This window comes from Podarcis erhardii (genome assembly GCF_964252035.2).
Source record: "Podarcis erhardii genome assembly, chromosome: 5".
Lineage (NCBI taxonomy): Eukaryota > Metazoa > Chordata > Lepidosauria > Squamata > Lacertidae > Podarcis > Podarcis erhardii.
In genome coordinates this window covers 93,514,287-93,541,689 of record NC_138509.1, presented here as the reverse complement: position 1 = coordinate 93,541,689, position 27,403 = coordinate 93,514,287, and the positions used below count along the sequence as shown (strand labels likewise).

Genomic DNA, 27,403 nt, shown 5'->3' with positions numbered 1-27,403 from the left:
TTATTATTATATACAGTGGTACCTCTGGATGCGAACAAGATCCGTTCCAGAGCCCTGTACGCATCCTGAAGCGAACGCAACCCGTGACTGCACGGTCGCGATTCACCGCATCTGTGCATGCGCCTGACGTCATTTTGAGCACCTGCGCATGTGCGAGCGGCGAAACCTGGAAGTAACGCGTTCCGTTACCTCTGGGTCACCGTGGAGCGCAACCCGAAAACGCTTAACCCGGAGCTGCTTTAACCCGAGGTATGACTGTACTTGACTCCTTGCTGTCCACCAATGTGTCTCACACAAACCATGGCTGCATATTCAGGGACGTTTAACAGCTCCGTCCTCTGTGTTCAGGGGCCCTGGGTAGACATTATCTTGCTTAACAGCATCAAGAAGTCTCAACTGTATACCGTGTCCAACACACACTGAATGAATCCTAGCCAAAAGCAGGCGTTAGGTTGCCCACCACAAATGGACCAGGGAACTACAAGCCCATCTCTGTTCCCCTGTGGCTTGTAGCATCCCTGGTAAGGATGCTCCAGTCCTCACTTGGCCCCTGAGATCGTACCCAGGTAACGTATCGTGCCAATCTCAGCCTTCCCCTGCTACGTTGTCTGGCTTAACCAGAAACTGCCCGGTCTCCTGGGGCCGCTGCATGCTTTGCCCCACTGCCCCGCCCCTTTGTACTTACTCGGCTGTCATTTGGGCGACCAGGTCGAAGGAGGCGAATCCGGCGTTGACGAAGTTCTCTTTGTACCGCCCCATTTTGATGGCGTCGAGCCAGTCGCCCACAGTCGTGAAGGTGGTGTAATCCGGAACGGTGCGGTCCAGGAGGGGCTGGGAAACGCTGCGAAGGATGAGAGAGCCCAGAGGTCAGGCAAGGCTCAGGAGGGGGAGAGTGGGCTGCGTGGGGGGCTGAGCCACAGGGGGGCAGTCCTGGCAGTCCTCTGGCACGCGAGGAGGCTAAAGGCGGCTGTGTGCTTCCCTGTCCACCCTCTTTGCTCGTCGCTCCAGCCCCGGTTGCTGCCCGACTCTAGCCCCCAAGGCCATAGATAGATATATCCGAGGTTTGCTTATTTATTTTTCCTCCATGAGAGCTAGAAACTTGGCACAGTTAGTCCAGACACAGCAGGTTGCCTGTGCTTGGAGAGGGTGAGGGAGCGAACGGCACTGACCCAGATTGCACGCTGGCGATGACCTTCAGGCTGGCCGCGTTGCGGATCAGCTTGTCGAGCGTGTTCACGATCTGCGAGAACTTGGGCCGGAGGTTGCGGTCGCGCACCCAGCAGTCCAGCATGAGCTGGTGGAGTGCCGTGGGGCAGTCCATGGGCGGTGGAAGGCGGTAGTCTTGCTCCACAGCGTTGATCACCTAAGGAGACCAGTGAGAAACAGGCAAGGGGTCACAGAGGGACGCTTTTGCTCCTGCACCTCTCCTTCTCCTACACGGGAGGAGGCCGTACTTACATCCTGGTTGGACATATCCCAGTAAGGTCTTTCACCGTAGGACATCACCTCCCACATGACGATTCCGTAGCTCCACACGTCGCTGGCAGACGTGAACTTGCGGTAGGCGATGGCTTCCGGGGCCGTCCACCGGATCGGGATCTTGCCGCCCTGCGGGAAGAGACACTTGACACCGTTAATTAGCGCCAACCCCTCCAGGAGGGAGATGGGGTCAGCCTGATTATGCTGGTTATGCTGGGCTAATGAGAGTTGCATTTCAATTTATTTATTTTTAAATTGTAATGCATCAGGCTCTCCCAAGTTTTCAGACAAAGGGTGTCTACCTGGAGACACCATTGGCAATTGAACCTGGAAGCCAAGCAGCGGCTCTAACCACTAGGCCATGCTCTCTTCCCAAAGATGTGGACCTCCCACTAGTTCTTCCCTCGGCATATTTTTCCGCGCTCTTCTTAATTCTAGTTCTTGCCTCATCGGGGTAACTCTTCCTTGCCCACAGGGTTCCCTTGTAGCATGCAAGAGGCCCTAGATATCTCTGTGCGGAGAGACCAGTCCTTGAACAGGGCTTCTCTGCGAGGTCTCTGAGAGGGGAGGGACAGGACATGGCGGCGAGGGTGTCACATACCAGCGAGCTGGTGTAGGTGGGGTCTGCGGGGTCATCCTCCAAGAAGCGCGAGAGCCCAAAGTCGGACACTTTGCACACCAGGTTGCTGTTGACCAAGATGTTGCGGGCTGCCAGGTCCCGGTGCACGTAGTTCATCTCGGACAGGTACTTCATGCCAGCGGCGATGCCGCGAAGCATGCCAACCAGCTGGATCACCGTGAACTGCCCATCATTCAGCTGTTGGTGGAACAAGCAGAGAGGGGTCAGAAAGAATGGCTCCTTTCGACTCAGGTTTGAAAAGATCAGCTCTCCATCTGCTGCTTCCCTGCCTATCCTTAGGAATCTTGCTGTGATGGCCTGGGACTTGGGCTCAGACTCGGAACCAGAGGAGACTCGGTCTGCACCAGATCCTTTGCCTCAGGCATCACCTGAACCAAGTCTGGGGCCTGATCCTGAAGAGTCCCAGTCTGCACAGGTTCCCCTGCAACAAGCAGCAGCTGGGCCGAGTCAGGGGCTTGAGGCTGCCCTGGCTCCAGATGCGGGGATTACCTCGTTGCCTTCAGCTGGGCCATCACTTACAGCTGCTCCACTACCGGTGTGGTCAGGGGAGGCTGAGGTGGCCCCTGGATCTAGTAACCCACGATGTCTCCCGAGCTGCAGAGACTGAGGTCTGAGAGAAGGAGAGACCTGAGTACTCGCAGGAGGAGTGCTTGCCTTTAGGCAAAACAGGGAGGTGAGTTGCCGGGGGATCAGGACCGTGTGCTACCCTGACAAAGATAAAAGGCTGTCGGACCCCGCCCCAGGTTGCGGGAGCAACATTGCTGTGTGCTAGATCCTGCCTGAGATCCTGTATCTGTCCTTGCCTGGTTTCCTGCCTCGTGTCCTGCCTTGGCCCTGTCGGACTGACTCCTAGCAGAACCTTTGGATTCTGGTCCGGTCCCGGACCATGTTTCATGGGTTACCCCTGGGCCCAGCACACTTGCCATGGTGCGTGCATGTACACACACACATGCACAACGGCTTGCACATCGCAAGCAAATGGGCTTGTGCAATATGTAAGATGACAAGCAACCCCTGCCAAAACATTGGAGCAACCCATCCACATTTGATGGGTTGAATACGGCACAGATCATAGAATTGGAAGAGACCACGAGGATGAGTATATTTATAAAGCCCAAAGCATTTCTGTTAGGGATGATAGGGTCTGAAATCCCCCCCCCCCCAAAAAAATGTTACCAACAGCAGCTTGGATTCTATATGTGCAGAAATGGAAGGATGAAGAAGCTCCAACCAAAGAAGAATGGATAAGAAAGATAATGGAGTATGCTGCTGGCAGTTCCCACACTGTGAGAAGCCAAGTTATACCAAGGCAGCCCTGTTTAGGGAAGCTTTTAATGTTTGATGCATTACTGTATTCTAATATTTTGTTGAAAGCCGCCTAGAGTGGCTGGGGAAGCCCAACCAGATGGGTGGGGTATAAATAAATTATTATTATTATTATTATTATTATTATTATTATTATTATTATTATTATTAACGTCTGCTTGAAAAGAGCCCAGGAAGCTCTTGGCAAGACCAGGGAGTCCTGCTCACCCGCAGGAAGGAGTCGAGGGCGCAGTTCTCCATGAACTCCGTGACGATCATGACGGGTCGGCTCTTGGTGACCACCCCCTCCAGGTGAATGATGTTGGGGTGGTCAAACTGCCCCATGATGCTGGCCTCGCTCAGGAAGTCTCGCCTCTGCCGGTCCGTGTAGCCCACTTTCAGCGTTTTGATGGCCACAAAGATCTCCCTCCTGCCTGGAAGCTTGAGGCGACCCCGGCAGACTTCTCCGAATTCACCTGCGGGAGGGCAAGACGGTCACATGACGGAAGTGAGTGGCCACACCCACCGAGAGCACAGCCGGACCCCGCTCCTTCTTCCCTCGGTGGAAGGGAGGAGCTGGGCTGCCATCAGGTGACTTGCCTGCTCCAATCACCTCCTCGATTTTCACGCACGAAATGTCGATTTCCTTGGCAAATTCCCGGACAGCTTCGTTTGGGTCCTCGTAAGTGAAAGGGTCAATATAAACCTTCATCCCTGGAGTGACTGCAAGGACAGAGAGGCGATGGATAAGGACACATGCTGTTATCACAATAGACAGACATATCTGGGGCTCATTTAAGTTTGACTTGCCTAGGTTCTTCTTGATTATCCCTGAGATTAAAATCATATAATTATAGAATTATATAATTATTGTGGAGTTGGAAGGGACCGCAAGGGTCATCTAGTCCAACCCCCTGCAATGCAGGATTCTTTTTGCCCAACGTAGGTCTGGTGGCAAATGATGCAATTATTTTTCTTTTTAAACTAAAAAGGTGGTCTTTACATGCCTTTAATTCACTGACACCCAAAAAGGAAAATTCTGTTCTGAATACTATGGACAGTTTTTCCTTATTACAATGAGGGCTAGAAACTTGTAATCTCTCTTGTCAAAACGGAATGCAAAGTTTCTTGGGATTGGAAGAATTCCGCCAGGAATTGCCATAAGGAAGCACAGTTGTGAGGATACATGATCCTCACCGCTATGTACCACCTTTCCATTGGAGAAAGAGGACGAAGAGGTCTACATGCAGCCTTTTGCAGCAGCTACAACAAGGGTGACTGCCTCCTTTGGGGCTGCTGAGCACACACAGGCGTGCAGGCATCTCTGGGAAATAAATGCAGGCTTGAGAAAGCAGAACCCACAAAAACAACGTTCACATGCCTGTGTGACTCAGGTGCTCATGCCACCCCTGGCTTGATACTCACTGTAGTTCTTTTCTTTTGAGAACTAGATCAGTTTGGAGAGGTAGCAGGGTTCAAAATAAATAAGTATAAAACAAAAATAATAAGTAAAAATTTGGATCAGAAATCAACAGAAACAATTCAACAGCAAACGCAAATAGAGGTGGTTAATAAAGTGAAATATCTAGGCATCTGGATAACACCTAAGAATATAGATTTATTTAAAAACAATTATGAACCGGCGTGGAGGGGAATAAAAAGAGATCTGGAAATTTGGAGAAGGCTGAAATTGTCATTCTGGGGAAGGATTAACACGATCAAGATGAATGTGCTTCCAAGATTGATGTTTTTGTTCCAATCCATCCCTATAATTAAAGGTAGCCGAATCTTCAAAGAATGGCAGCGAGTGCTCTCGAGATATATCTGGCAGGGAAAGAAACCTAGGATACAGTTCAAATTACTAACAGATATAAAGGAAAGAGGGGGTTTCGCTTTGCCGGATATAAAGTTATACTATGAGGCGGTTTGCTTATGTTGGGTCAAAGATTGGGTAAAGTTAGAGAACAGAGAACTACTTGACCTGGAGGGCTATGACAACAATTTCGGTTGGCATGCCTATTTATGGCGGGACAAATGGAAAATATATAAGGGTTTTAGGATCCATATCTTTAGAGGGCCATTAATTGAAACATGGGAAAAATATAAAAATCTGCTGGAACCGAAAACACCACATTGGCTTTCGCCTTTGGAAGTCATGTGTGTGAAGACTACCAATATGAGAAGCAACTGGGCAACATATAATCAGTTAATAATCAAAGAGGAGGGGAATTGGAAGATACGTCCATACGACCAGGTCAAAGAATATGTTTATGATTGGCTACACCATCTCCAGGTGAATCAAATGTTCAGAAAGGACTTTAAGGAAAGAGGCTATGGAGAGAAGGAATCTAAGTTTCAAACAGAGATTATAAATAAAGAAGAGAAAATTATATCGAAAATGTATAGGATATTGCTAGATTGGAATCTAGGAGATGAGGAAGTGAAGTGTGTGATGATCCGCTGGGCAAAGGATGTAGGACATAATATACTATTTGAAGATTGGGAGAAACTCTGGAAGGAAGGACTTAGTTTCACGGCATGTATAACGATAAAAGAAAACGTAATGAAGATGTTTTACAGGTGGTATTTAACACCTGTGAAACTATCGAAAATGTATAAGGTGAATAACAAGTGTTGGAAGTGTAAGGTTAGTGTGGGCTCCTTCTACCATATGTGGTGGGAGTGTGGAAGAGTGAAACAGTTCTGGGAAAAGATTTACACGGAATTAAAGAAGATCCTAAAATATACGTTTTCAAAGAAAGCAGAAATCTTTTTATTAGGTATATTAGGTCATGAGATAAGAAAAGAAGACTGTAAATTAGTATATTATGCAGTTGCAGCGGCAAGAGTAATGCTGGCCCAGATGTGGAAAAAGCAGGAAACTCCAACGGTGGAGGAGTGGAGATCAAAGCTGGTAGATTATATGGAATTGGATAGACTCACAGGTAAAGTAAGATATACAAAACACCAAAAGTTCACCAAGGATTGGGGAAAATATGTAGATTATCTGGAATTCATTAACCAAGGGAAAATAACGCTAAAGGGATACAGAGACGCACTGTGAAAAAATAAGAGTTATTGCCGAAAGATAATAGGAGATTAAATAATTTAGGAGGAAAATATAAACTAAGAAATGTATATGAAGAGATATAATGACAATATAGACTAAGAAATGTGTAACTTAAAGTATTACTTCGAACGATTTTGGGAGTAGCTAAAGGAAGTCTAGAAAGCAAAGACCAAGATATGTGGTGGATGTAAATATTTAGTTTATGTATATATATATATTTTTCTTTTTTATCTATTTTACTTTGTCTCTTATATTGTATTGTACTTTTATTTTTTTCTGTCTGTATGTGTGTATATATACATTTTCCTTTTCTTTCTTTTTTTATGAAGCAAAGCAATAAAAAACAATATGGATACTCACTGTATTGCTGCAGCTTCTCTGTATACTCCGAGTCTGTGTTGTTTTGTTGCTTCCTGCCCAAAGAGAAAAGAAGGCATCAAAGAGCCTGCAACGTTACGCGCCTCCTGGTCATCTTTCCACCAAAACCTGAGCACTGGAACACTGAACACCACTGCACACAGAGAGCCGAAATATACTCCACCCATCCTCTTGGTCTGTTATCTATGCAGTTATTATCATCCATGCACAAATAATAGCTGGAGAGTGTTCAATCAGCCCTGGGAATACCATGAAGGCAGGGTGCTATAAAGGGCTTCTGTGCTTGACTTGCATTCATTGCACCTCTACCTGAAGGGCCACACTCTGCACTTTCTGCATTCTGTTTCCCTCTGACCTCGTGGCTTATAATTCCTTTCGCCTCCATGGATATACAGATATCTATACAGACATGGACAACTGAGAATTGCACACCATGCATCTGATCAAGTGGAATCAAGTCCACGAAAGTTGGTGAGATGGGGGAACCTGCGGTCCTTCTAGAAGGGGTCAAACTGCAACGACTATTGACCCTAACCAGCATGAGTTAGAAACTCATATACAGTGGAACCTCGACTTACATACGCCTCGTCTCGTGGACGTTCCAAGTTGCATTTGCAGCAAACCCGGAAGTAAACACTGGGTTTGCCACGATTCGCGCATGCGGCTTCTGCCATCTGCGCGTGTGCAGAAGTGGCTGCCGCCGTCTGCGCATGCGCAGAAGCGCACTACCACCAAACGTGCACAAGACGCCTCTTCTAGCGTCCCGTTTCAACCAGTGGATGGACCTCGGAATGGATGATGTCCTTAAGTAGAGGTTCCACTGTATATATATATATATAAGCTGATCACCAAATGGCACCTTAAGCCACAGTTGAGGTTGCCACAATGGAATGTCTAGGCACCTCCCCCCACCCCCGATGAGATCTTTCTTCTTGTTGGTTTCATTTCTATACCACTTTATATTTTAAAGAACAAATCTCAAAGCGGTTTACAATACATCAAAGCATCAAATAAAACAATCCAGAATAAAGCAAATGCAAGCTTTGAGAAAAATACTTCAAATCCTTCTCTAAGTGACGTTTTGCTTTCCCCAGTTGCCAACCTGGTATTCAGAGATCTCCATGCGGTTGCAATGGGACTCGCGCCAGTTGCGAAATGCGCCTTGCGACTGGCTAATTTCCAGCACTGGCTCAGGGATGATGAGAATTGGGAGTCCAACAACTTCTAGAAAGGCGAAGTCTCCCCGTCCCTGACTTAAGTCATAATCAATCAGTCTTGGAGGTGCCACAAGACTTTTGCTTGCTCATGCAAGCCGGGGGTAGCCAACGTGGTGCCCTCCGGACTCTGTGGATTACCACCCCTGACCATTGGCCATGCTGAGAGTCTAGCAACATCTGGAGGGATGGGCGCCGTAGTCCAAAACATCTGGACAACACCACAAATTGTCTATCGCTAATACAGGCAGATCCAATCCTTGACAGAATGAATAGTCACGCCCCTCCCTGGAGCTCAGGCTCTCCCTCGTCCCCACCAGTACCTGAAGCAGACAATGGCTATCACCACGACTGCGATCACGAAGACGAGGCCTGCGGTAGCCGAGCCCACAATAAGAGGCAGTTCCTGGAAGCTCTTGCTACTGGAGCCTGTTAGGAGAGGAAGAAGAAGGAGGAAGAGTGTTGGAAGGTGGGAGTGGAGAAGGACGGGAGATGCTTGGACGGCAGAAGCCTGTGGGGAAGGGAGGGGAAGGTGCAGAGCTCATACCATCCTCCACTGGTGTCCGAAACTCCATGGGGAGGCTGTACATCCCATAGCCAGCCACCGTGCGCGCCCGGACCTGCACCATGTAGGCAGAGTTGGACTTCAGCCCTTCCAGGCGCACGTTGTTCTTCTGGCTGGTGACGGTGTTGGCAATGCCGTCGCTCTGCTCCTGCTGCAGGGAAAGAGAAAAGGGGCATCTCAGGGTCACATGCAGCCCTTCCCCGACTTGGATGGTTTAAAAAGAATTAGACTAATTCATGGAGGAACGGCAGTCAAAGACTACTAGCCAGGATGGCTGTCTTCTGCTTCCACGGTTGGAGGCAACCATGCTTACGAAGACCAGTCGCTGGAAACCCCAGGAAGGTAGAGTTGCCCTTGCGCTTGAATCCTGCTTCCTGGTTTCCCACAGGCATCTGGTTGGCCACTGTGAGAACAGGATGCTGGACTAGATGGGCCATTGGCCTGATCCAACAAGCTCTTCTTATATTCCTAACACCCAGAGGGTCAAAGGTTCCCCACACCTGCTTTAGGCATCTCTACAAGAAGGGACAGGGACACGGGTGGCGCTGTGGGTTAAACCACAGAGCCTAGGACTTGCCGATCAGAAGGTTGGCAGTTCAAATCCCCGTGACGGGGTGAGCTCCCGTTGCTCGGTCCCTGCTCCTGCCAACCTAGCAGTTCGAAAGCATGTCAAAGTGCAAGTAGATAAATAGGTACCGCTCCGGCGGGAAGGTAAACGGCGTTTCCGTGCGCTGCTCTGGTTTGCCAGAAGCGGCTTAGTCATGCTGGCCACATGACCCAGAAGCTGTACGCCGGCTCCCTCGGCCAATATAGCAAGATGAGCGCCGCAACCCCAGAGTCGGCCACGACTGGACCTAATGGTCAGGGGTCCCTTTACCTTTACAAGAAAGGGACACGCAGAGCAAAGGCATTCAAGGTCACCCCAGAATTCTCCTTTGCACAACATTCTAGTGGTTTTCTCTAGAGTAAAGAAAGGCAGCCTGGGAAGACCGTGCATTGATAAGATACTTCCCCCCATTAAATAACCTGCATTCTCTCCTCCTTATCATAGCTAATCGTCATTATTCGTTGCTGCTGTTATTAACCGTTGTTCTGTACAGCACCTCTCATTGCTAAAGTGTTTCGTTATATATGGAATATAATCCGGCACCCTCCAGATGATGCTGTTCCCCAACTCCCACTGTCCATAGTGGCTGGGGCTGGTGGGAGTTGAGAGTCCCACAACGCCTGAAAGATTCCCCCATCTCTGCAGCAATCATCACAACCACCCCTGTAAAGTTTGCCAGCATCACCCCAGCCCCCCACCTTGCAGACAGGGCAGCAGCACAAACGCAAGATTTGAACGGAGGTCTTCCTGTTTGGCTGGCTCACCTGCTTGGCTACCACAGTAGAATTCAGCACACTACCTAATTCCCCTCTCAGCGGGAAAAGAAGTGCACCAAGTGTTTGTCAAGCTGAAGTGTGCCCGTCACGTCCCTGCCAGAGGATTAGCTTTACCTTCTCAAAGTACTTTATCTCGTAGTCCAAGATGATCCCATTGGGCTGTTTCGGAGGCTCCCAGGAAAGAGTCATGCTGCTCCCCGTGCTGCCGTGCAGATGCATTGTGGGAACTGCTGAAGGAGCTGTGGGGGGGGGTGAGAAGAAGCATCAGACTCCCTCCTTATCAGCAGAAATAACACTGATTCGGCTCCCTTGACAGACAACTCGAGGGATGAACATGTGAGTCGCTGAGGTCCTCAATGCAACACCCAAAGGCACCATGGTGCCTCTGCAGCCCCCCATATTTCCCTTGGGGTCCATCAGGGCTCCCCATCACTCCTGATTTTCAAAATGCTTTTCACAAAGATTGTTATTGTCTCTCTCTTTTTAAGAAGCCAGCAGCAGCTGGGCTGGCATAAAAGAGAAGTGCAGGCTTCCAGCTTCCTTTCCTTTCTCTAGGACAGCGGTTCTCAACCTATGTGTCCCCAGATGTTGTTGGACTACAACTCCCATCATCCCTGAGCTCTGGCCTTGCTAGCTAGGGGTGATGGGAGTTGTAGTCCAACAACATCTGGGGACCCACAGGTTGAGAACGGCTGCTCTAGGATCTTCTGGGCCTGATTTGTGTGCTGAAAGGAAGGAAAGCAGCCTGGTCTTCCAGCTCCCATCCAAAACATTCAAGTAAGGGGGGGGGAGAGGCAAACCTGCAGGTGCTTTATAAGTTTGAGGAATAGCCATTTCCTTGAATGCATTATTGTTTCTGAGGATGGGGGCCACCCTGGTGCTTTTGGGGTGCTTTCCCTGTATTTTTGGCAGCTGTGTTTTTTTGGGAAGCCAGGGGTTCACCTGCAATTTTCTTGTTAGGTTGTGTGTGTTTGCGCTGCCTGTTTTGGGGGTGAATGTTGCCTGTCTATTTCACCTGTGTTTTGCTTGTTCTGTGGGGTTACATGTCGGTGTTTTGCAAGTCTGAGAATCACCAGTATTTCTTATGTGAATTGTTTTTTCCAGCATGAATGAATGTTAGATTTTCCAAATGTGTTCCTTGGCCCCCAAAAGGGTGGGGCTCTTTCTAAGATTTCCAGGACTCAAATAAAGCTGGAGCCACAACGAAGCATTCGCAAGACCACTAAAAATGGCTCAAATCCACTGGAGAGCCAACTGGCGTTCCATTCGCTGTGTCAAACAGGTCACTGTGAAAGGCATGATAGGCGCCAACGTGTCTGCTAAGCCACTGGAATGCAGGGCCTGAGCTGGAAGATCCAGTCCATCATCCGGAACGGAAACCCTTTGCGCTTCCTCTATTGCATATCCCAACAGGAGCAGCCTTCTGGAAAGGTCGGTAGCCCTTCACCAAGCTCCACCAGCAATTTCCTACTGGTCACATGGGAACAGCTGTCTTTGGGGCAACATGGAATGATCTCCAGTATCAGGGCCGGCTCAAGACATTTTGACACCTGAGGCAAACCACAAAATGGCGCCCCCTTGCCAGGGAAGAAGATGGCAGTGAATATCTATGCCATGAGCGGGGTGGTGGTGGTGGTGAACATTGGTAACAGAGGGTGGGAGGAGACCAGCAGTGCCTCCTATTGACCGAGAGACCGCTGTGGAGGCAGCATTTGGGGAGAGGGTTGCTGAGGAGACAGCAGGTCTGGCAGAAGCAGTGAGCAATGTGTTCTTGGATGTTGGATCTGCCATCCCCGGGGATCTTGCTGCCTGTGGCACTTGCTTCACCTTGTCTCATGGGTGAGCTGGCCCTGGCCATCCTGACTCCACAACAGGAGCCCCCAATCTTTGGAGGTCAGTGGACCCACATTTGTATTTCTGAATGAGTGCTGGAGCCACTCATCTGGACATTTCCCTTCCTCGTATCACTCTCTCCCTGTCCCAAGAGACAGGAGAGAAAAGAGTGTGTGCACATACTTTGCTCATACCCATGAGATCTGGGTAAAATCCAGCTCCAGGAGAATCAGTCTGAGCCTGGAAAAGGGCATAGAGATGGAAGAAGAAGTCGGAAAGAACATCTCTCTTCCAAACTTCCTCCTTCAGCTCTAGAAAGGTGTCTGGAAGTCTGGAAAGCCATCGCACTGGCTCATTTCATCGAAGGAGGGGAAATGCGTACAAACTCATTAAAAACAAACAAACCTCGGGCAAGATTTTAGGACGTAGTTACCGGAAGGCTCCTTCCTGATTCTTTAAGCAAGAACCACCAACACCATTTATGTTCTCTATAACAGCAACCTTAAATCCTTGGCTATATGCACAACCAGATGCCCAACACACTTACAGGAATCCATGGCAGCTCCAGGACTCCAAGTTCAAGGCCTGTTTGGCATGAAAGGGCCTCAACCCCAGAGGTTCCTGCTTCACCGCTGGCTCGGCAGAGATTGCCAGGGAGAGCCTAGGCAGCTGCCCTCCCTTTCCCATGAAGCACTCACCTGCCTGGTTGGTGGTAATGTTGACAGAGGCAAACTGGGGGTTCTGGAGACTCTTGCTTGAGACTCCGTTGACGGCCTGGATCTCGAAGGTGTACTGCGTGTGAGCCATGAGGTTGCTGATGTAAATGTGCCTCTCGGTCAGGCCGAGTTGGCGGGGGACAAACTCCACGTTGTCATCGCAGCGCATGCACAGCCGGCGCTCCACGCTGCACTTCTTGCAGATGACGTTGTAGAGCAGGTCGTCCCGGCCCCCAGAGTCGCGGGGCTCGCTCCACTCCAACACCAGGGATGTTTCATTCACATTGGATATGACGTTGCGCGGGGCCGACGGGACACCTGCCACGGGATCAAAAGAGGCTCAGGGCCCCCAAAAGAACCCCCAAAACCTTACCCTCAAAGCTGGGCTTTCCCCAGAGCCTTTCACCACCCCCTCTCCAAAAATAAAATAAAATGATGCTTGGCATTTACACAAAGGCACATGAGTCTTTGACGAGTTTTGCATACAAGTTTCTCTAGTCATCTTTACAACCACCTCGTATTGGAGGAAGCAGAGGTAATGCTTTTAGGTGTGGTGGTTTGAGTGGGTACAATGCAAATGTACCCTTTTCTCTCTGAAAAAAAAGAAGACTGGTTCTGCAAGTCTGCAGCATGGTTTAGCCAGGGTAAAACTGGCTGCAGAGGGCACCGATTGACTAGTACCTGTGACATCAGAAACCGCTGGCTGGGTAGAGCGGAGGTGCCTGGCCGGAAGGTTGCTATTGCTCACGGAGAGGGAGATAGGGAAGGAAATTGGTGTGGGGCATAAACACTGGCAGAAGTACAGGATTGGTTCTGCTGGTGCGTTTACACCACGCCAGCCTCCCGGCTACCTTTCCTTCCAGTAAGCAACAGCATCCCAAAGCTAGCGTAGAGGCTCCACCCCACCCCAAAAGCCATTTCTGTGTGGCGTCACCAGCATACCTCTTCTCCCATCTTCCCAATTCCCGAAGCAGCTTTGCAAATCTTTTGTAAATTGTTAGTTTCGTCAGCAAAGCAATGGGCGGAAGTATAAGTGCACTCATGTGCTACCTTAGAGGTTCATCTCATTGGCCTTGGTACCCTCAAGCTAGAGTGGAATAATAAGCCCAAAATAAACACATTTTGAAGTGAAACCGAAACGCCAAGCAGCAGAAGGGCAGACTTACTGGTGCAGGCACTGTCGGGTGGGTCGGTGTCTGACCGGAAATAGTTGTTCTGGCACATGCAGAGAGTAGCTGCCCCAGAGCTTGTCCGACTGTTGGGAGGGCAAGGGGTGCACCGACTTTCCCCCTGCTTTGACTTGAAGGTGCCCGGTCCACAGGCTGGAAGGGAGGGAAGGAGAGAGAGAGAGGAGGTCTCAGTTACTGGCACACAGCAAGAGATCCAATTTAGCCCCATTACACGCAAACGCAGAGCTGGTACACATATGCAAAAAACCAAATTGCTTCATATTTCAGCCTACTTTTTTGTTCCAACACCTCACCCAAACGAATGCCCTCGCCAGGCTGGGCAATAACAAGCAAATCCTAAAATTAACCATCACTGTGGCATGTTGGCCACAGCATGGAGCGATGGCTTGCATATTATTAATCATTATTATTGTCATCCCAGGACAGACTGCAGCAACATGAAAACACAAGGCTGGGATCAGTTAAAGTAATTTATATGCAGAAGAATATGATGTTGTGAGACACAGACAAGCACACCCTGATCTTTATCTAGATAAATGAACCATCACAGAGCAAACACCGGTGGCGCAAATTCTGGGTTGCCTGCAGCACCTGAAGTCAGGTTCCTAATGGTGGCTGGAAAAGGGCCTTGGTGGTGATCTGTATCTTCCTCTTACCTTTTAAGGGAAGTTTTTAATATTTAATGCTGTATTGTTTTTAACAATCGATGGGTGCCGCCCAGAGTGGCTGGGGAAACTCAGCCAGATGGGTGGGGTATAAATAATAAATTATTATTATTATTATTATATTAGCTGTGACCTGATTCTCAGTCCTAATGGCGGTGACAATTGAAACTCTACTGCTGGGTACCATCCCCCCCCCAAGTGAGAACATGAAGACCTTGCCCTCATTCTGTGGTTTTTTTTTTTTATAAATATTTTATTAAGTTTTAGAAGAACAACAAACATAAGAAAAAACAAATACAAATACACAAAAATACAAAGTTGTAAAATACATAAAAAATAAAGAAAAATTAGTCTCAAAAAAGAAAAAACACATTTCAAAGAATTTCAAAGAAAAAGAAAAACACATAAATCCCTCTTTTTGCTTCTCATCTTTGATTCACTTACTTTCTTGACTTCCTCACATCCCCCTCTTTTGTATCCCCGTTGCTAATTAATTCAGCAAATTCATATCCAATTTATTTGTCTAGTTATCCAACCAATCTTATTTTTAACCTCGTTGCTAGAACCCCTTCAGTTCATTTCAATGCCATTAACTTTCAAAAATTTTACAATATTTCTGTAAGTAAATTTTTAATTTCTTCCAATCTTCTGACCTTGCCCTCATTCTGAACTAGCTTTGGCCACAGCCAAATCTAACTGGCTACGTGGCATCATAATAAAGCCAAATCAGAGCGAGGGCGGTGCTTTCTGTCCACAGCATCACCCCAGCTAGGAGAACCAACGGTGAACGATATTGGGAGTTGCGGTCCAACAACATCTAGAGAGTCACACGTTCCCTATCCCTGTTTTAGGCTCTCCTGCCTGGCATTCAAGGCTGCTCCATTCCTCTCACCCACAGTTCTCCCAGAGTCCCCTTCCTTCTTCCTTTTACTTCCAATCACTTACAATGTCCATGAATGTGGGGAGGACAGCGTTGAAGTGGATGTGGATGAAGATGTCAGCTCCGAGAGAAGTTCAATGAGGGAGGGCTGTGGCCCCGGGCAAAGTTTACTTCTCTCTCTCTCTCTCTCTCTCTCTCTCTCTCTTTTTCTCTCAGATCCAAGTCTCCTCCTGCCCCTTAAATGGGAGCTAGGATACAGCCATGTATCACATGTATACATGTATATATACATGTACCATGTATACATATTATTGATTATCTACATATGTATGTATACATGTACCATGTATTCACAGGCATGTGTGAACCCAAAATGGGGGAGAAATTGCAAAGCACTTTCCAAATTTAAATTGTCAGCAGGTCAACCTAACTAAGCTCTTTCTCTTCCACAATGATTTGAACAGTAGTGCATTTTTTTAAATATATAAACCACCAACTTGGAGGGAGAAATCCATGGCAGAGTACAATAAAAACATTAAAACGTCACAAAATAATAATTTAAAAGCCCATAAATTTACACCCCACCGTCCAGCCATGTCAGCTTCGACTTGGTGGGCAGCTTATGGTGGAATCTGTGCCCTGGGGGCTTTGGAACTCCCCCCAGGCCGTGTGGGAACATTTCCCCCCCTCTTTTCTTCCCAGAACCCCAGAGGCGGGGGTGCCAGGAGGCTCCTGCCTTCTGAGTTTCCCCCCATGTCTTCTCAAACTACCGCAGGAATCCCGGGAGAAGAGCAAGAAGCATCTCGCTCTGGGATTCCTGCTGACCTCGGAGCTGCCTCCGTGGACCAGACTGACAGTTGCTGAGCAGTCGGGCTGCGAGAGCCAAGACATTTTTTCCTTTCCACCCTCCAATCCCCGGGGGCCTGGAACAACCGACCACGTCCCAGGCCGTCTTTGCCTGGAGGGCTGACTGAGCCGTTTTCCACACAGCTCCTTTCTTTCCTCTCTCCTGCTCCTGGATTTGGTATTTATTATTGATTATGGTTATTATTACTACTTCAAATAAATATAGGGAAGAAAGAAAAATATGCAAGAGTGGGAGAGAACGGGAAAAAAAGGAGAGGGACAGGCCGAAAACACAAACCTTTTGATCTAATAACTTCATGGCTGCCAGCTTTGATTGATTCCCAAACATACGCACCAGCTTATACCAACTGAAGCAGTTTCAGGCCCCCCATTTTTAAAAATATATATAGGGAGCCAGGCCCCCTCGATGTTCAGAGGGTGTTCAGTTCTGTCCCGTGGCTCCTCACAACGTCACATGTGACATCAGGAAATCACACCGGGCCCCCTCAATCAACTTGATTGGGGAAACCCACCCAGATGGGTAGGGTATATATATATAAATAAATAAATAAATAAATAAATAAATAAATAAATAAATAAAATTATTATTATTATTATTATTATTATTATTATTGAATCATAGAACTGTAGAGTTGGAAGGGACCCTGAGCACTATCTAGTCCAACCCCCTGCAATGCAGGAATACGCAGCTGCCCCATGCAGGAATCGAACCTGTGACCTTGGCGTTATCAGCATTGCGCTCTAATCAACCAAGCTATCCACATGGCTCCTCTGTTCTCAACAAAAATAATTGAATGCAAGTTAAAAATTGGTCCCAACGAATCAACGGGGCTGAGACTGGAGAACAAATGGTCATTGCAGAAAGAGGCTCCCCATGATATATGCACACACACACACACAGAGAGTGTGTGTCCCAGATTTGAAATGCACAGAGCTGATCAGAAAACAAGTTGCCAGAATCCTGGACTGCACATCCAAGGGGAGAGGAGAGGGCTGGAGTCTTGATTTGATGCTTTCCAACCCACCCAACGCCACATCTAAAACAATTCCATTGATGGAGTGAACTAGCACACCCGGCTAGATCTGAGATAAAAACAGCCAAGATTGGGATTTTGGAAATGTTCCTGAGTGCATGGGAGTGAATTCACTGCCTTGTTTTACCTTCGGTAGTGAAGGCTGGTGGACACTGAACCAGACCACCAGTCCAACACACTCAGTAATGCCTTTTTATTAGTATTAGTAGTATACCGCCCTTTACCCATAGATCTCAAGGCAGCTCGCAACATAAAATTTCAATATAAAAAACACATAATACGTAACAAAAATATGCCTTCCCTAATGGGCACCAGCTCCTAGTTTGGTTCACATTAAAATGGGAAGTACCTGGGGTCAGGGCAAGGAAAGTTGTTGTTTACGGAAAGAGATGGCTGTGCAGGGTGGGAAGATAAGAGCTGCAAGGACCAAGCCTTCCCCCTCCCCAAGATGGGCTCATTCTCCCCCTGAGTCTATTTGTACGCTCTCCCTCTCTGCTGCCTTGAGGAAGAGATGTCTTCCCCTTGTTTTCCTAAGCTTCTGCAAAGATGCAGCAGATCCTGTGCTGCAAGTTCCGATTTCAAAACCTGTCGTGCTTTTAAGGGCAGGCTTCCCAGACTCCCATCCTGTGGCCACAGCAAAAAATCCAACCCACCCAGGGCAGGACATGAGCACACAGCAGTAAACAGGAGGGGCGGAGGAATCCTCCCCACGCGTGGTCAGGCTCAGGGGCCCAGCCCTAGTGCGCCGACCCCGGCAATGACTGCCGAGGCAAAGCCCTCTTCATCCTGCCTAACCACAGAGAAGTGCCACAGGAATTTGGAGTGCGACAGGAAACTGCCAGGACTGCACCGAAACCGGAGTGGGTGGAATCCAGAGGCAGCAAACGCCGTCCTCGCCCTCCTGTCTTGCCAAGCGCAAATCAGATGAATAATTTCCATATCCCCCTACCCTGCCAGACCTCTGGCAAATATTTAACAGAGCCTTTTGAGTTTTCCATGTTCCCTTTCCAGTTGTTTGGTGAGGAAGGAAGGAAAGTGATTAGACGCGCAATCCATCATCTCTTCCCAGGCTCTCCTAGACCTCAGCCCTGCTCTAGCTTTGAGGTGCATGAATCCTATTTCATGAATAACATTGTAAGACCCCAGGCTCTATGTGCAACCTCCTGTGCTGCTATCATGTATCTTGCATTTTCATGCCTGGATAGCTCAGTTGGTTAGAGCATGGCACTGATACTGCCAAGGTTGCAGGTTCAATCCCCGAATGGGACACCTGCATATTCCTGCATTGTGGGGGGTTGGACTAGATGTTCCTCAGGGTCCCTTCCAACTTTACAATTCTGTAATTTCATGATTCTGTAGATATGAGATCTACAAACAACGACAACAACCACCATCTTGGCCAGTCTGTGCTAGAGAGGTATCCCTTTCTAGAGTTGCACCTTATTTACCCTGGGCTGGGCCCAAATCCCGGAAACGTCTTAATGTGTCAACTTGTATTTGTTTATTTCTTCTTGCTTCCTGGGCACATGATGTCTGCTGAATGTGAGGAAAAGCATTCATGGCATTGACTCACCCTGCATGTGCAAATCGTGGCTTTTCGCCGCATGGTTATTACCCCACTGCAGCTACTACATCTCCCAAAGTGGATTAGCCAATTACGGCGCAGTAAATGTGGGACAACCTTCAATCCCGAGGAAACAGGGAATTCTTTGTCACAGTGGTGTGGCTGTCAAGGTGCCTTCTTTCCAGATCTGGGCTCCACTGCCCCGAGGAGCCATGGACTGAGAGGGTCCCCAGAATATATGATGGCCTCTGGCATCCAGGGGACTTCAGCACCCAAACACCCCTTTCCGGAAGCCCATTGGTTTCTCTTGACCTTGGAAAGAGGCTGGCCCAGACCTTCTGGATCAGGTCTGGGATCTGCTTGGGCAACAACCAACGCTGACCTTGTCTCCTCTGACCGTCTGCCCAACTTCCCTCAGGCTCTATTCCCAGCCATTCGTGTTTCCTTCTTCCCACCTTGCTGGCATTCCAGACTATTTACAGCCCGGGCTGTCAGCAATAATTAACTTCTGGAATCCATTGCCACAAGATGCAGTCAAGGCCCTGGTGGCTCAGCCGGCTTTTTTTTAATGTAAAGGATTAGGCAAATTGATGGAGGGCCGTTATGAGTCACAACAATGGAAGAGCCAGCTGCGAGCCAATGGCCAACTGGAGTGGCCAACCAGAGGCTTGTGGGAAAACTGTAGGCAGGCTCGGAGCACAAGAGAGCTCTCCCATCTGTGGTTTCCACCAACTGGTATTCCGTTGCTGCTTCCAACCGTGGTGGCAGGACATAGTAATCATGGCTTGTAACCATCCATAGCCTTGCCCTTCGTGTTATCTTCTTTTGAAGTCATCCAAGAGGATGATAATCCCTGCCTCCTGTAGGATAAGGTTACCAGACATCCCCATTTCCCGGATTGACAAATCAGTTCCCTGAAAAAAATCCATCTATTTAGTTTGAAGCTGAAAAGTGTCCCCAGATTCATTGAAAAAAATCTGGTAACCTTACTGCAGGAGCGAGTTCCATAGTTTAAACTATCACTGAGTGAAGAAGGACTTTCTAGCTGGGAATGGAACTTTGATGCTGAAAGGGCTTTTGATCACCAGACCAGAAGCCAGAGGATGAGGAAGGCTCTCTCTCTCTCCCCACCAGGTCCCAAGTGGCCACTACTGGACACTGTGTGCACTGGGAGACAATGGGTCTTTGACATAAAACAGGAAGGCAATGCTTATGTTTTTAATGCCAGGGTGATTCAGCATTAAAAGTCGAACTGAATTGGGCTTAAGAGTGCTGCCAATGTGTTCCTGAGGACAGTATATAATAGAATAATAGAAGTTGGGAGGGTCATCTAGCCCAATCCCTTGCAATGCAGGAATATCAACTAAGGCATCTATGACAGATGGCCATCTAACCTCTGCTTAAAAAAACTCCAATGAAGGAGACTCCACAGATCTTACTGTCAGACAGTACTTCCTGATGCTTAGTCAGAATCTCCTTTATTGTAACTTGAAGCAATTGGTTTGGGTCCTACCCTCTGGATCAGGAAAAAAAAACCCAAGCTTGTCCATCTTCCATGTGACAGCTCTTGAGATATCTGAAGATGGCTATCATACCTCCTCTGGATCTCCTCTTTTCCAGGCTAAACATACCCAGCTCCTTCAACCGTTCATCATAAGGCTTGGTTTCCAGACCCTTGATCATCTTGGTTGCTCTCCTCTGCACACCTTTCAGCTTGTCAACATCCTTCTTTAACTCATGGTGCCCAGAACTGGACACAGTATTCCAGGTGTGGTCTGACTAGGGCAGAATAGAGTAGTACTCTTACTGCCCTTCATCTGGACACTAGACTTCTATTGATGCAGCCTAGAATAGCATTGGCTTTCTTTGCTGCTGCTGTGTCACACTGTAGACTCATGCTCAGCTTTTGGTCCACTAAGATCCCTAGATCTTTTTCACATGTGTTACTGGTAAGCCAGGTGTCCCCCATCTTATATCTGTGTAGTTTTTCTCTACTGAAATTCATTTTGTTAATTTGGGCTCAGTTTTCAAATCTGTTGAAGTCATTCTGCATCCACCTTCTGCAGCATTAGTCACCCCTCCCAGTTTGGTGTCATCTGCAAGTTGGTTGGACACCCCCTCAATTCCTCCGCCCAAGTCATTTATAAAGACGTTGAACAACAATGGGCCCAGGACAGAATGCCGCAGCACCCCACTTGTCACTTTTTCCCATTGGCGAACCGAGTAAATCCTTCATACCCAACACAATGTTCTCCAGATGTTGTATGAATCCAACTCCCATTGGCTCCAGCCAGCATAGCCAATGATGAAGGATTATGGGAGTTGTAGTACAACAACATCTGCAGGGCACCACACTGGCCACCCTGGAGCTAAAGGGCAATGAAAATAACTTGATGACAGCACATAAACTAACAAACCACACCCTTTCCTCATTTCCAGTTGATCTGCTTAATGGCTTTGGCCCGGTTTCAGCTAAACACTTGCCCACGGGTAAAATGGATCCATCCTGGGGACCCAGAAGGTCCACGGATAATTATATTCTGCCCTCTCAGTTCCCAAATCATCACCAAGTACTTAAAATTTTGGTACAGTCTGCACATTTTCTAATGAACTTGCGAGGGGGTGGGTTCTCCGGAATTCAGAATATTTTGATAAGCAGTGCTGGGTTTACTGGGAATTCAAAAGAAGAAGTTGTGCCACAGGAGTCATCTGTGAGGAGCTGACGTTGCTCCATGAAACCAATGGCTGTTGTAAACAGAGTGGGGGTGCAATCAGTCACGGGACAGTGGTGGTAGATGAGACCCTTTTGTTTCCACAATAAAACCAAGAGAAGGAAATGATATTACATTCCTGGGAGCACCAGCGTTTCCACAGATTTTATATGACAGACTCTACACATGAACCTGTGCTTTCCAATTTTTAATGTTAGAAATTTCAATAAATATGTTTTGAAGGGGAACATTGACAGAAAACAGCTTCACTATCACCAGCCAAGGCTAGAGGTGTCCTGCCTGATTCGTTTTGCTGAGCTGTTGCTTTTTGCTACAAATCTCTCCCTCTCTTTTTGGGTGTGTGTTCCTCAGTACCTTCTCTAAGCAAAACAATTTGCACATGCATTTTATTAAACTGCTTGCAGTTTTGGCAGAAACTGCCTCTGTGTTCTCTTCATATAAGGAGCTGCCTTAATCTTGAGCCAGACCCACCTAGCGGACCTGCAGCTTCTTCCTCCAAATGGCCACGACTCGCCCCAGCTGGGGTCTTGGCCTCCCCAAATCCTAGCACACTGGAAACACCGAGAAATGAATGTGGAACATCACGCCTGCATAGCTCAGTTGGAAGAGAATGAGAACTTTAATCTCAGGGTTGTGGGTTTTTATGCAAGGCAAGAGAGGCATTTCACACACAGGCTCAGTTATCAGTACAACACCCCTGCAAAGTAGGCTAGCATTTCTACTCCCTTACGAGAGACTACTGGCTTACTAGCAGCCCCCTGCCTTCGCCTCCCATTCCCCGAGAGGCTAGGCACGCCCCCCCTCCCCAGCCATCCCTCCTTGCTTCGCTCACCTGCAGATGACACCAAGTGCCCCTTCTGACTGCAGCTTGTCAGCCCTGTGGGCGACACCCAGCAGAAGCCCCCCCCCACCGTGCGGGCAGCCCCCTAGCCCCCAACCCCTCAAAGCCGCTGCCTGCTCCGTTGGTTGGAACAAGGCGTCTTGTGTGACCCTCTTTTCTGGGGGGTTGATAAATGCCAGGAGGCCACAGCTGTGAGTAGCTGGATCCAAACCCTCAAACAGACTTCCATTCACATCATAATCAACCCCTTTGTTGCAGGCATGGCTGCAAGGATGGGGAGGGGGGGAAGGCTCTATATCTCCCCCCCCAAAAAAAAGATTCAAAGTAGATGAATTAATCACAGGCTTTGGGGGCATACGGCTGGTTCCATCACTTTTTTTTTTGTACTATGGATTCACAACAGCTGTTCCAAGTTGAGGTGGAATTGTTTTTCAGGCTCAATCAGTACAGCACGAGACTCTTGATCCCAGGGTTGTGGGTTCGAGCCCCACGTTGGTCAAAAGATTCCAGTATTGCAGGGGGTTTGACTAGATGACCCTCAGGGTCCCATCCAACTCTACCAGTCAGTGATTCTAGGTGTGATATTATCTTGCAGCCCTGATCACAGTGAAAAGGTGAGGGACAAAGAGTGCTTTGGCTCTCCAGGTAAGCCTTATAGCAGTGCTGCAGTTAACGACAGCTAATGACAACCAGAGTTGCCTCAGGATCATTTCAAAGCCATACTTAGAGCAGGAATGGGGGAACCTTATACAGCTCGGGGGGCACATGGAAATGGTGGGTGGGGCAAGAGGAAAAAGCAGGCAGAGCAACGAGGCGGTTGGAGGATGGATGGCGGCTAATGGATTGAGGTTGAATCCTGACAAGACAGAAGTACTGTTCTTGGGGGACAGGGGGCGGGTGGGTGTGGGGGATTCCCTGGTCCTGAATGGGGTAACTGTGCCCCAACTGTGCAGCCTGGGAGTCATTTTGGACTCAAAGCTGTCCATGGAGGCGCAGGTCAATTCTGTATCCAGGGCGGCTGTCCACCAGCTCCATCTGGTACACAGGCTGAGACCCTACCTGCCCGCGGACTGTCTCGCCAGAGTGGTGCATGCTCTGGTTATCTCCCGCTTGGACTATTGCAATACGCTTTATTTGGGGCTACCTTTGAAGGTGACCTGAAAGCTCCAACTAATCCCGAATGCGGCAGCTAGACTGGTGACTGGGGGCAGCTGCCAAGACCACATAACACCCATCTTGAGAGACCTACATTGGCTCCCAGTACGTTTCCGAGCACAATTCAAAGTGTTGGTGTTGACCTTAAAAGCCCTAAACAGCCTCGGCCCAGTATACCTGAAGGAGCGTCTCCACCCCCATTGTTCTGCCCAGACGCTGAGGTCCAGCGCCGAGGGCCTTCTATCAGTCCCCTCACTGTGAGAAGCCAAGTTACAGGGAACCAGGCAGAGGGCCTTCTCAGTAGTGGCGACCACCCTGTGGAATGCCCTCCCACCAAATGTCAAAGAGATAAATAACTACCTGACATTCAGAAGACATCTGAAGGCAGCCCTGTTCAGGGAAGTTTTTAATGTGTGACATTTTAGTGTATTTTTTGTCTTTGTTGGAAGTCGCCCAGAGTGGCTGGGGAAATGAGCAAGATGGGCAGGGTACAAATAAATTATTATTATTATTATTATTATTATTATTATTATTATTATTATTAGAGTTTCATCTCTGTGCAGTATGCTAGCTTCTATGTCTCCCTCTCTCCCCCGGGTATTCTTCAGCCAAGCAAGCAAAAGGCATTATCAGAGTTCAAGGAGCCAGACAAAAAACATTCAAGGAGGGTGCAAAGCAGGGTTGGTAGTTTATTATTATTATTATTATCAGTAGTAGTAGTAGTTGATTTTATTTATATTTTTATTTTTCTAAAAAGCTTATTTTAAATTCTACTTTTGTTATCTATCTATCTGTCTATCATCTATTAATCTATCAAATTGTAACCACTTAGAGGTCTTATTTTTACAATTAAGCAGCATATAACAACTTCTCTTAACAGAAATTAAAATTAACAAGGCCAAAGGGAAGAGTCCTGGGGGGTGGGGGCAAAAAAAAGAGAGGTCTGGAGGGGTTGCCTTTGCTCCCTGGATAGAAGGTTCCCCAACCCTCCTGAGGAGGGAAGGCTGGCCAGCCATAATTGAAGCTCGCCACTCAGGCATAAGCCCACCTTGGCCCAGTCACCATCCCTTAGCCTAACCTACCTCCCAGGGTTGTTGTGATAATCAAATGGGGAGGAGAGAACCATATAGACCACCTTGAGCTCCCGGGAAGATAAAGCTGGCGTATAAATGTAATAAATAATAGCAAGAGTCTGTAACCGGCAGAGAGAGTCAGCTGTATTAACAAGCATGGCCAACCTTGCACCTGCACCATCCCTGGAGAGCGCTGTCCAAAGGAAGCCAAGCCAAACCAAGCACATTACAGTGCCTTAGACATCCACATAGTGCACAGACAGGGAACTGGTGCTCATGCAGATGTTCCTGGGACGCCGGCTCCCAACAGCTCCAGCCAGCACATCTGGGAGGGCCACCATCCCTGATACAGAAGACATGGAGACAATATTCTGCGCACGGAGCGGCCGCGCCAGGAAAGAGGGAGCCAATCCATTAGGATGCTTTGCTAATGCTGCAATTCTCTGGAAAAATCCCACCGGATGACCTAAGCGTTTTATTAGCAAATGTTCCTCGCTGATACGAACCCCTTTCCGCCCATCTCCCAAGTCCCCTGCTGAGTAAGAAATCTGGAACATGAAGCGTCCAAGCGGCAATGTGCGCTCAGCCGCGCACCAAGGGGACCTGGCCTCTGCAAAGGAAGAGGTCCATCTAAGCAGCACACGAGCCAAGCGCTGGGAGATGAAACCCACAGCTCAGGATATTTCACTCATTGCTGCAATCCTCATAGGGCTGTCTCAGCACAGAGGCAGCTCTCTTAAGGCTGCCTTGCCCAACCAGTTACCCTGAGAAAGCCACTCCCTGGATTGCTTCAGCCTTCAGCTGGCTTGATCAAAGAGCGATGGGATGAGCTGGCCTGATCTCGGGGCAGGGCCCTCGGAGGTTGGCTTCTGAGGCCCAGGCCTGGTTCTCTCTTAGGCAGAAAGTCTCCCTGCAGCTTCAGGCAGCCCATAGATGCTAAAAGGATGGAGAACTCCTCATCCGCATGCAACACACACACAAATCCCAGAATGGAGAAAATGAACATGCTGGGGACTCCCATTCCCCCCTTGCTTCTTAAGGGTAAGAAGCAGCGATCAACTTAGAGCTGAGGATGGAGAACCCTAGGACTACAACTGGCCATGCTGGTAGATGGAAGCTGAAGTCCCAACAACACGTGACAAGCAGGGCTGGGCGATAGCAGCTTGTCAACCTCGTGATGTATCACCAGCCAAGGGACCCCTGACCATTAGGTCCAGTCGTTGCCGACTCTGGGCTTGCAGCGCTGGTCTCACTTTATTGGCCGAGGGAGCCGGCACACAGCTTCCGGGTCATGTGGCCAGCATGACTAAGCCGCTTCTGGTGAACCAGAGCAGTGCACGGAAACGCCGTTTACCTTCCTGCCAGAGCGGTACCCATTTATCTACTTGCACTTTGACGTGCTTTCAAACTGCTAGGTTGGCATGAGCAGGGACTGAGCAACAGGAGCTCACCCCATCGCGGGGATTCGAACTGCTGACCTTCTGATCGGCAAGTCCTTGGCTCTGTGGTTTAACCCACAGCGCCACCCGTGTCCCTCACAATATAGTAGGGTTGCCTTATTTGAACAACTTTTGGGCCAAGGTTGTTGAGCTATTCTTAAGGAAATTTGACATCCAAGGATTTGCCCAAAAACCCTTCTGACGTGGGTTGCCATAAACCTGGGAGGAACCAGTTGCATCAGCCCTGGCCCCGTGAGGCGCCACAGGACTCTAGCCCTCAAACCAGTCCAGGGTGACATATCGGTAAATCAGCCAGGCCTACTGACAAGCTACAGGCTCCCACATCCCTTGTTCACAGCATCAATGTGTATATATTGCCTGAGATGTGGCATTGCAACCCACAGTGGTAGTAACTGCTAATGGAGTGTTCTCAGTTGACTCTCCGCATGAGTCCATGCTGAGCTTTTGTTGATAAATCTGTTTGTTTACCAGAGGCCCAAAGATGGCGTTTGCCGTCCTGGGGTTATAAATTAACCCTTGCCCAGCTGTCAAGTACATTCATGGAAGTACAGGTTCTCATTGGTCCAGTTTTGACAAAGAGTGGTAAATCTGTGTGTGGGCTCTAGTCAGCAGGTTCAGGGTCACCTGGTAGAATGCTCCACCTCCCCTCCCCCCCAAAAAAGATGTCAAGGAGATGACTGGCAGCTTTGCCTTCTCGCTCTTCTCCCTGACTGATTAGTTTTCTGCATGCAGGTGATTTGTGTGCACAGAGGAGCAGTCAACTGTATGTAATCTCTATCTACCCTACTGCTGGCTGCTCAGCTGAACAGGGAGAATATTACTATGCATCAAAGGTCCCCCACCCCCACCCCTAAGTAGAGCCGAGCTTGGACATGGCTGCTGTTTGGGAGAAGCAAGTTCTGCATGTAACTTTAACTACAGAGTTGCAAACTCCCACCTAGTCACCTGTGTTAAGACTTTCTCCAGGCAATGAGGGGTGCTTTGATAAAAGCTGGGTTCCTTCCCTTTATCCCAAAACAGAAATTAATAATAATAATAATAATAATAATAATAATAATAATAATAATAATAATAATAATTTATTTGTACCCCGCCCATCTGGCTGGGTTTCTCCAGCCACTCTGGGCAGCTTTCAACAAGGCTTAAAAATACATCAAAATGTCACACACTAAAAACTTCCCTGAACCGGCAGATATACAGGCAGGCAGGGAATGTTTGCTGCGGATTTGCTTGCAGGCTTGGGTTCCTATGCGCCTTGCAGCAGGGACAACCCTACTAGGAAGCATGGAGAGCTGGCCACCTTAGGAGGGGTGATGTTGGGTGGAGATAAGGGGCAGCAGAGTTGGAGATAGAGAGGTC

General features: G+C 48.4%; 1 protein-coding gene across 3 annotated transcripts in view; it reads right to left on the bottom strand.

Annotated features, from left to right (window-relative positions):
• The window catches only part of EPHB3 (EPH receptor B3), an 88,064-nt gene that overhangs the window by 3,514 nt on the left and 57,147 nt on the right, over window positions 1-27,403 (bottom strand). For 2 of the 3 annotated variants that reach the window (XM_081862226.1, XM_081862228.1), the window contains exons 4-15: window positions 13,750-13,905; window positions 12,566-12,901; window positions 10,149-10,273; window positions 8,634-8,802; window positions 8,410-8,515; window positions 6,855-6,907; window positions 4,025-4,147; window positions 3,653-3,900; window positions 2,081-2,296; window positions 1,459-1,623; window positions 1,170-1,363; window positions 686-841 (exon numbers count right to left, since the gene is read on the bottom strand). In XM_081862226.1, the coding sequence (XP_081718352.1) occupies window positions 686-841; window positions 1,170-1,363; window positions 1,459-1,623; window positions 2,081-2,296; window positions 3,653-3,900; window positions 4,025-4,147; window positions 6,855-6,907; window positions 8,410-8,515; window positions 8,634-8,802; window positions 10,149-10,273; window positions 12,566-12,901; window positions 13,750-13,905 (2,047 nt within the window). The remainder of the gene's footprint in view (window positions 1-685; window positions 842-1,169; window positions 1,364-1,458; window positions 1,624-2,080; window positions 2,297-3,652; window positions 3,901-4,024; window positions 4,148-6,854; window positions 6,908-8,409; window positions 8,516-8,633; window positions 8,803-10,148; window positions 10,274-12,565; window positions 12,902-13,749; window positions 13,906-27,403) is intronic. The other variant, XM_081862227.1, reaches the window with a different exon arrangement.